At 39.9% G+C, this 10,109-nt stretch overlaps 1 protein-coding gene across 1 annotated transcript in view; it reads right to left on the bottom strand.

Annotated features, from left to right (window-relative positions):
• Nucleotides 1-10,109, bottom strand: part of LOC139569677 (calpain-1 catalytic subunit-like) — a 100,144-nt gene that overhangs the window by 4,696 nt on the left and 85,339 nt on the right. The window contains exons 16-22 of the mRNA XM_071391085.1: nucleotides 3,421-3,486; nucleotides 3,007-3,064; nucleotides 2,782-2,846; nucleotides 2,439-2,507; nucleotides 1,101-1,179; nucleotides 853-966; nucleotides 554-612 (exon numbers count right to left, since the gene is read on the bottom strand). Of these exons, the coding sequence (XP_071247186.1) occupies nucleotides 554-612; nucleotides 853-966; nucleotides 1,101-1,179; nucleotides 2,439-2,507; nucleotides 2,782-2,846; nucleotides 3,007-3,064; nucleotides 3,421-3,486 (510 nt within the window). The remainder of the gene's footprint in view (nucleotides 1-553; nucleotides 613-852; nucleotides 967-1,100; nucleotides 1,180-2,438; nucleotides 2,508-2,781; nucleotides 2,847-3,006; nucleotides 3,065-3,420; nucleotides 3,487-10,109) is intronic.

Here is a 10,109-nt window from a genome sequence, read left to right as displayed (position 1 = left end):
CACCTCAGAGATATTCATCTCAGATCCAGGACCCACCTCAGTGATATTCATCTCAGATCCAGGACCCACCTCAGAGATATTCATCTCAGATACAGGACCCACCTCAGAGATATTCATCTCAGATCCAGGACCCACCTCAGAGATATTCATCTCAGATGAAGGACCCACCTCAGATCCAGGACCCACCTCATAGATTCATCTCAGAAGAAGGACCCACCTCAGATCCAGAACCCACCTCAGATCCAGAACCCACCTCAGAGATATTCATCTCAGATACAGGACCCACCTCAGAGATATTCACCTCAGATCCAGGACCCACCTCAGAGATATTCATCTCAGATACAGGACCCACCTCAGATCCATTCATCTCAGATACAGGACCCACCTCAGAGATATTCACCTCAGATCCAGGACCCACCTCAGAGATATTCACCTCAGATCCAGGACCCACCTCAGATACAGGACCCACCTCAGAGATATTCACCTCAGATCCAGGACCCACCTCAGATCCAGGACCCACCTCAGAGAGATTCACCTCAGATCCAGGACTCACCTCAGTGATGTTCAGCTCAGCCACTCCTTCTCCCTCTTTGTCTAGCTGCTGGAAAGATCCTGTAAAAATAGTAAGTGCATTTATGAATGATAACTTTGATAGGATATGACCAGGGTCATGTCGATTAGGCACCAAATGGAAGAAAACAAGGCGGGACTACCTAGACTTGTGCAATAAGAAAAAAGTTAAAGCATTAACGGTTGCATGCCCTAATGAACACTACCCAGGTAACTGGTTTAGCATACATTAGGTCTACACACAGTACATCCATCTTGATTAACTAACAGTACAGTACTTACTAAACATGGCTTCCAGTTTGACCAGACAGCAGATGAAGTTGTCAAAGTCTATGGCCTCGTTCTCAGCATAGCGAGCCACTAGGACCTGATTCAGTCTGTTGTTCAGTTTAAAACCTACGAGGGAGACGACAGAGTCAGTAGTGTGTGTGTGTGTGTGTGTGTGTGTGTGTGTGTGTGTGTGTGTGTGTGTGTGTGTGTGTGTGTGTGTGTGTGTGTGTGTGTGTGTGTGTGTGCGTGTGTAACTATACCTGCCGACTCCACAGCAAGTCGCATCTCATAGGAGCTCATGGATCCCGACTTGTCCATGTCATATTCTCTATAGATGACCTACCGATAAACACACAGATATTATAGACATAGGCCCGCGATTCAATTTCCAGTCGCGTTATGTCGCATGCCCAGCGTTTAACCATGAAATGCGATCTCTGTGAACGTCATGGAAAATGCCTATAAAATAAGCATTGTCAGATTCAATAGTGCCTGGCGCTATAACGCACCTTTGATTGAATCATGGCCATACAGATTTCAAAAGGTAGGAAATACATGCATTTCTTTGAATGATTCAGTATATTAGGTTCAAATATATGGAAGTGTATACTCAGTGGCCAGTTTATTAGGTACACCCATCTAGTACCAGGTCAGAACCCCCCTTTTGCCTCCAGAACAGCCTGCATTCTTCGGGGCATGGAAACGTTGTTCAATTGGTATCAAGGGACCTAACTTGTGCCAGGAAAACATTCCCCACACTCCATTATACCACCAGTCTGTACGGTTGACACCAGGCAGGATGGGACCATGGACTCATGCTGCCGATGCCAAATCTTGACTCTGCCATCAGCATGACGCAACAGGAAGTGGGATTCGTCGGTCCAGGAGATGTTTTTCCACACACACTTTTCCAGTGTTGTTGATCGCGTGCCCACTGGAGCTGCTTCTTCTTCTTGTTTTTATCTGACAGGAACCCTGTGTGGTTGTCAGCTGCAATGGCCCATCCATGACGAGGATCGACGTCTTGTGCGTCCCAAGATGCCATTCTGTCGTACTGCGCCGTTATTTGACTGTTTGTGGCCCGCCTGTTAGTTTGCACGATTCTTGATCCGGCGCGCCTGGCTCCGACGATCATACCATCCTCAAAGTCGCTTAGGTCACTTGTTTTTCCCATTCTAACGTTCAATCAAACAGTAACTGAATGCCTCTGTCTGTTTTATATAGCAAGCCACGGCCACGTGACTCACTGTCTGTAGGAGCGAACCATTTTTTGTGAACGGGGTGGTGTACCTAATAAACTGTCCACTGAGTCTATATGCTGTGTTATGCCTGTTATTGCAGTTGTACAAAAGGCTGTAGATTAATGCAGAGTCATATTAAATTAATCAGTATTGTGCACCTTCAAGCCAGATACAAACTGGGCCCTAAGGAATTACAGTCCCCTTAGTTCTCATCAACAACAGGACATGGTTATAGAAGAACTAGGTATATGTCCCAAAGCCTAATTGTCCAGGGTAACTCGAACCCAGATAGATCTCTGGGCCGCAGTGCATTATATTAGGAATAGGGTGCCGTTTAGGATTCAAGCCAGGCCTTACCAGCCACTTCCTGATCTTATTCCAGAGCATCTGGAACTCTACCAGGCCGAGACGGGCAGTGCCATCCTTCTGGGGGATTTGCTGAGTCAAGGAATGTAAAAAAAAAAAAAGAAGGAAACTCTTCAGTCAGCCAATCAGAGACATCCTGCTAGTGTGGAGACCCTGTTCAATACCGACAGCATAAAGGGAGCTGATTCGCAGGAGGACTGTCAAATCAAAAGGGTTCTCAAGTCTATAGGGTCTTGAGAGACCACTGGCCAATCACAACTCTTTAGAATGAGCAAGGGTCGGGCGAGTCCTGTCCAGAGTACGGGTGTGGGGAAAAACAACGTGAAAAGGATACATCCATAAGGTTGACCATGGTCCTACAGGACTCCATACTGAAGCCGTCTGTCTTCAGGTCTTCGTCTGAAATCAAACGACAAACAGTTAAACTGATGATCTGAGTCTTTCCACAGCAGAACCCACAAGGCTACCTCCTGTCCTCCTACACCAACGGTGGACTAGGTTGGGGTTTGGACTATCAGGAAATTGCGGGGTTCAAACCAAAGGAAACAGCTGTACTCACGTCTAGTCACTACTCTGTTCAGGATGGTCCTAAGCTCACGGACAGAAATCTCCATATCCTAAAACACAGAAGAGCAATTGAGAAAAAAAACAATCTAGGCAACCATAGACATACAAACACCTAGACTGAACTCTGCCCCATAAACATACAAAAAACCCTAGACAATACAAAAAACACATACATCCGCCATGTCACACCCTGACCTAACTAAAATAATAAAGAAAACAAAGATAACTAAGGCCAGGGTGTGACAATAGGTTTAGAAAAATCTTGAAGGTCCCAACCTTTAAATAATCTTAGAACAAATTAGTTCAAGAATATTTGTAATCTGAATTAGATATAATATAACTGATATTCCTACGATGGACATCTCTAATTTTTCTAACAGCTAACAGACCAATAAGGGATAACCACCTCTCCTGCCAGCTGAGCAAACATGGATTTGAAAGAGTCTTCGATGTCATCTTCACTGATGTCATCCTACAAGAGAACAGGTGAATACAAAAAAAAAAAATCAGGCTGTGATATTACATTCCAACCATTTAATCAGAAGGACACGGTGTACAATATAAAAACCATAGTGACCACCAAGACCGCAACATTGTCTACATTAGTTACTATGTCTTATGTTCTGTTCATAGTAGTTATGGTAGTGTTCCATTTATAGTAGTTATGGTAGTGACTGTTCTATTCATAGTAGTTATGGAGGTGACTGTTCTATTCATAGTAGTTATGGTAGTGACTGTTCTATTCATAGTAGTGACTGTTCTATTCATAGTAGTGACTGTTCTATCCATAGTAGTTATAGTAGTGACTGTTCAATCCATAGTAGTTATGGTAGTGACTGTTCTATCCATAGTAGTGACTGTTCTATCCATAGTAGTTATGGTAGTGACTGTTCTATTCATAGTAGTTATGGTAGTGACTGTTCTATTCATAGTAGTGACTGTTCTATCCATAGTAGTTATGGTAGTGACTGTTCTATTCATAGTAGTTATGGTAGTGACTGTTCTAGCCATAGTAGTTATGGTAGTGACTGTTCTAGCCATAGTAGTTATGGTAGTGACTGTTCTATCCATAGTAGTTATGGTAGTGACTGTTCTATCCATAGTAGTTATGGTAGTGACTGTTCTATCCATAGTAGTTATGGTAGTGACTGTTCTAGCCATAGTAGTTATGTTAGTGACTGTTCTAGCCATAGTAGTTATGGTAGTGACTGTTCTATCCATAGTAGTTATGGTAGTGACTGTTCTATCCATAGTAGTGACTGTTCTATCCATAGTAGTGACTGTTCTATCCATAGTAGTTATGGTAGTGACTGTTCTATCCATAGTAGTTATAGTAGTGACTGTTCTATTCATAGTAGTTATAGTAGTGACTGTTCTATCCATAGTAGTTATGGTAGTGACTGTTCTATCCATAGTAGTTATGGTAGTGACTGTTCTATCCATAGTAGTGACTGTTCTATCCATAGTAGTGACTGTTCTATCCATAGTAGTTATGGTAGTGACTGTTCTATCCATAGTAGTGACTGTTATATCCATAGTAGTGACTGTTCTATCCATAGTAGTTATGGTAGTGACTGTTCTATCCATAGTAGTTATGGTAGTGACTGTTCTAGCCATAGTAGTTATAGTAGTGACTGTTCTATCCATAGTAGTGACTGTTCTATCCATAGTAGTTATAGTAGTGACTGTTCTATCCATAGTAGTTATAGTAGTGACTGTTCTATCCATAGTAGTTATGGTAGTGACTGTTCTATCCATAGTAGTTATAGTAGTGACTGTTCTATCCATAGTAGTTATGGTAGTGACTGTTCTATCCATAGTAGTTATGGTAGTGACTGTTCTCTCCATAGTAGTTATGGTAGTGACTGTTCTATCCATAGTAGTTATGGTAGTGACTGTTCTCTCCATAGTAGTTATGGTAGTGACTGTTCTCTCCATAGTAGTTATGGTAGTGACTGTTCTCTCCATAGTAGTTATGGTAGTGACTGTTCTCTCCATAGTAGTTATAGTAGTGACTGTTCTATCCATAGTAGTTATGGTAGTGACTGTTCTATCCATAGTAGTTATGGTAGTGACTGTTCTCTCCATAGTAGTTATGGTAGTGACTGTTCTATCCATAGTAGTTATGGTAGTGACTGTTCTCTCCATAGTAGTTATGGTAGTGACTGTTCTCTCCATAGTAGTTATGGTAGTGACTGTTCTCTCCATAGTAGTTATGGTAGTGACTGTTCTCTCCATAGTAGTTATGGTAGTGACTGTTCTCTCCATAGTAGTTATGGTAGTGACTGTTCTATCCATAGTAGTTATAGTAGTGACTGTTCTATTCATAGTAGTTATGACTGTTCTATCCATAGTAGTTATGGTAGTGACTGTTCTATTCATAGTAGTTATGGTAGTGACTGTTCTATCCATAGTAGTTATGGTAGTGACTGTTCTATCCATGGTAGTTATGGTAGTGACTGTTCTATCCATAGTAGTTATGGTAGTGACTGTTCTATCCATAGTAGTTATGGTAGTGACTGTTCTATTCATAGTCGTTATGGTAGTGACTGTTCTATCCATAGTAGTTATGGTAGTGACTGTTCTAGCCATAGTAGTTATGGTAGTGACTGTTCTATTCATAGTAGTTATGGTAGTGACTGTTCTATTCATAGTAGTTATGGTAGTGACTGTTCTATCCATAGTAGTTATGGTAGTGACTGTTCTATCCATAGTAGTTATGGTAGTGACTGTTCTATTCATAGTAGTTATGGTAGTGACTGTTCTATCCATAGTAGTTATGGTAGTGACTGTTCTAGCCATAGTAGTTATGGTAGTGACTGTTCTATCCATAGTAGTTATGGTAGTGACTGTTCTAGCCATAGTAGTTATGGTAGTGACTGTTCTATCCATAGTAGTTATGGTAGTGACTGTTCTATTCATAGTAGTTATGGTAGTGACTGTTCTATCCATAGTAGTGACTGTTCTATTCATAGTAGTGACTGTTCTATCCATAGTAGTTATGGTAGTGACTGTTCTATCCATAGTAGTGACTGTTCTATTCATAGTAGTGACTGTTCTATCCATAGTAGTTATGGTAGTGACTGTTCTATCCATAGTAGTTATGGTAGTGACTGTTCTATCCATAGTAGTTATGGTAGTGACTGTTCTATCCATAGTAGTTATGGTAGTGACTGTTCTATCCATAGTAGTTATGGTAGTGACTGTTCTATCCATAGTAGTTATGGTAATGACTGTTCTATCCATAGTAGTTATGGTAGTGACTGTTCTCTCCATAGTAGTTATGGTAGTGACTGTTCTATCCATAGTAGTTATGGTAGTGACTGTTCTATCCATAGTAGTTATGGTAGTGACTGTTCTCTCCATAGTAGTTATAGTAGTGACTGTTCTATCCATAGTAGTTATGGTAGTGACTGTTCTATCCATAGTAGTTATGGTAGTGACTGTTCTATCCATAGTAGTTATGGTAGTGACTGTTCTAGCCATAGTAGTTATGGTAGTGACTGTTCTAGCCATAGTAGTTATGGTAGTGACTGTTCTATCCATAGTAGTTATAGTAGTGACTGTTCTATCCATAGTAGTTATGGTAGTGACTGTTCTATCCATAGTAGTTATGGTAGTGACTGTTCTATCCATAGTAGTTATGGTAGTGACTGTTCTAGCCATAGTAGTTATGGTAGTGACTGTTCTATTCATAGTAGTTATAGTAGTGACTGTTCTATCCATAGTAGTTATGGTAGTGACTGTTCTATCCATAGTAGTTATGGTAGTGACTGTTCTAGCCATAGTAGTTATGGTAGTGACTGTTCTATCCATAGTAGTTATGGTAGTGACTGTTCTATTCATAGTAGTTATGGTAGTGACTGTTCCATTTATAGTAGTTATGGTAGTGACTGTTCTAGCCATAGTAGTTATGGTAGTGACTGTTCTAGCCATAGTAGTTATGGTAGTGACTGTTCTATCCATAGTAGTTATGGTAGTGACTGTTCTATCCATAGTAGTTATGGTAGTGACTGTTCTATCCATAGTAGTTATGGTAGTGACTGTTCTAGCCATAGTAGTTATGGTAGTGACTGTTCTAGCCATAGTAGTTATGGTAGTGACTGTTCTATCCATAGTAGTTATGGTAGTGACTGTTCTATCCATAGTAGTGACTGTTCTATCCATAGTAGTGACTGTTCTATCCATAGTAGTTATGGTAGTGACTGTTCTATCCATAGTAGTGACTGTTCTATCCATAGTAGTGACTGTTCTATCCATAGTAGTTATGGTAGTGACTGTTCTATCCATAGTAGTTATAGTAGTGACTGTTCTATTCATAGTAGTTATAGTAGTGACTGTTCTATCCATAGTAGTTATGGTAGTGACTGTTCTATCCATAGTAGTTATGGTAGTGACTGTTCTATCCATAGTAGTGACTGTTCTATCCATAGTAGTGACTGTTCTATCCATAGTAGTTATGGTAGTGACTGTTCTATCCATAGTAGTGACTGTTCTATCCATAGTAGTGACTGTTCTATCCATAGTAGTTATGGTAGTGACTGTTCTATCCATAGTAGTTATGGTAGTGACTGTTCTAGCCATAGTAGTTATAGTAGTGAGTGTTCTATCCATAGTAGTGACTGTTCTATCCATAGTAGTTATAGTAGTGACTGTTCTATCCATAGTAGTTATAGTAGTGACTGTTCTATCCATAGTAGTTATGGTAGTGACTGTTCTATCCATAGTAGTTATAGTAGTGACTGTTCTATCCATAGTAGTTATGGTAGTGACTGTTCTCTCCATAGTAGTTATGGTAGTGACTGTTCTATCCATAGTAGTTATGGTAGTGACTGTTCTCTCCATAGTAGTTATGGTAGTGACTGTTCTCTCCATAGTAGTTATGGTAGTGACTGTTCTCTCCATAGTAGTTATGGTAGTGACTGTTCTCTCCATAGTAGTTATGGTAGTGACTGTTCTCTCCATAGTAGTTATGGTAGTGACTGTTCTCTCCATAGTAGTTATAGTAGTGACTGTTCTATCCATAGTAGTTATGGTAGTGACTGTTCTATCCATAGTAGTTATGGTAGTGACTGTTCTCTCCATAGTAGTTATGGTAGTGACTGTTCTATCCATAGTAGTTATGGTAGTGACTGTTCTCTCCATAGTAGTTATGGTAGTGACTGTTCTCTCCATAGTAGTTATGGTAGTGACTGTTCTCTCCATAGTAGTTATGGTAGTGACTGTTCTATCCATAGTAGTTATAGTAGTGACTGTTCTATTCATAGTAGTTATGGTAGTGACTGTTCTATCCATAGTAGTTATGGTAGTGACTGTTCTATCCATAGTAGTTATGGTAGTGACTGTTCTCTCCATAGTAGTTATGGTAGTGACTGTTCTATCCATAGTAGTTATGGTAGTGACTGTTCTCTCCATAGTAGTTATGGTAGTGACTGTTTTATCCATAGTAGTTATGGTAGTGACTGTTCTATCCATAGTAGTTATAGTAGTGACTGTTCTCTCCATAGTAGTTATGGTAGTGACTGTTCTATCCATAGTAGTTATGGTAGTGACTGTTCTCTCCATAGTAGTTATGGTAGTGACTGTTCTATCCATAGTAGTTATGGTAGTGACGGTTCTCTCCATAGTAGTTATGGTAGTGACTGTTCTCTCCATAGTAGTTATGGTAGTGACTGTTCTCTCCATAGTAGTTATGGTAGTGACTGTTCTCTCCATAGTAGTTATGGTAGTGACTGTTCTCTCCATAGTAGTTATAGTAGTGACTGTTCTATCCATAGTAGTTATGGTAGTGACTGTTCTATCCATAGTAGTTATGGTAGTGACTGTTCTCTCCATAGTAGTTATGGTAGTGACTGTTCTATCCATAGTAGTTATGGTAGTGACTGTTCTCTCCATAGTAGTTATGGTAGTGACTGTTCTCTCCATAGTAGTTATGGTAGTGACTGTTCTCTCCATAGTAGTTATGGTAGTGACTGTTCTATCCATAGTAGTGACTGTTCTATCCATAGTAGTTATGGTAGTGACTGTTCTATCCATAGTAGTTATGGTAGTGACTGTTCTATCCATAGTAGTTATGGTAGTGACTGTTCTATCCATAGTAGTTATAGTAGTGACTGTTCTATCCATAGTAGTTATGGTAGTGACTGTTCTATCCATAGTAGTTATGGTAGTGACTGTTCTCTCCATAGTAGTTATGGTAGTGACTGTTCTATCCATAGTAGTTATGGTAGTGACTGTTCTCTCCATAGTAGTTATGGTAGTGACTGTTCTCTCCATAGTAGTTATGGTAGTGACTGTTCTCTCCATAGTAGTTATAGTAGTGACTGTTCTATCCATAGTAGTTATGGTAGTGACTGTTCTCTCCATAGTAGTTATAGTAGTGACTGTTCTATCCATAGTAGTTATGGTAGTGACTGTTCTATCCATAGTAGTTATGGTAGTGACTGTTCTCTCCATAGTAGTTATGGTAGTGACTGTTCTATCCATAGTAGTTATGGTAGTGACTGTTCTCTCCATAGTAGTTATGGTAGTGACTGTTCTCTCCATAGTAGTTATGGTAGTGACTGTTCTCTCCATAGTAGTTATGGTAGTGACTGTTCTCTCCATAGTAGTTATGGTAGTGACTGTTCTCTCCATAGTAGTTATGGTAGTGACTGTTCTATCCATAGTAGTTATAGTAGTGACTGTTCTATTCATAGTAGTTATGGTAGTGACTGTTCTATCCATAGTAGTTATGGTAGTGACTGTTCTATCCATAGTAGTTATGGTAGTGACTGTTCTCTCCATAGTAGTTATGGTAGTGACTGTTCTCTCCATAGTAGTTATGGTAGTGACTGTTCTATCCATAGTAGTTATGGTAGTGACTGTTCTATTCATAGTAGTTATAGTAGTGACTGTTCTCTCCATAGTAGTTATGGTAGTGACTGTTCTATCCATAGTAGTTATGGTAGTGACTGTTCTCTCCATAGTAGTTATGGTAGTGACTGTTCTCTCCATAGTAGTTATGGTAGTGACTGTTCTATCCATAGTAGTTATGGTAGTGACGGTTCTCTCCATAGTAGTTATGGTAGTGACTGTTCTCTCCATAGTAGTTAT

Source organism: Salvelinus alpinus, chromosome 3 (genome assembly GCF_045679555.1).
Source record: "Salvelinus alpinus chromosome 3, SLU_Salpinus.1, whole genome shotgun sequence".
In the NCBI taxonomy this organism is placed as follows: Eukaryota; Metazoa; Chordata; class Actinopteri; order Salmoniformes; family Salmonidae; genus Salvelinus; species Salvelinus alpinus.
This window is presented reverse-complemented; position numbering and strand designations above follow the sequence as displayed.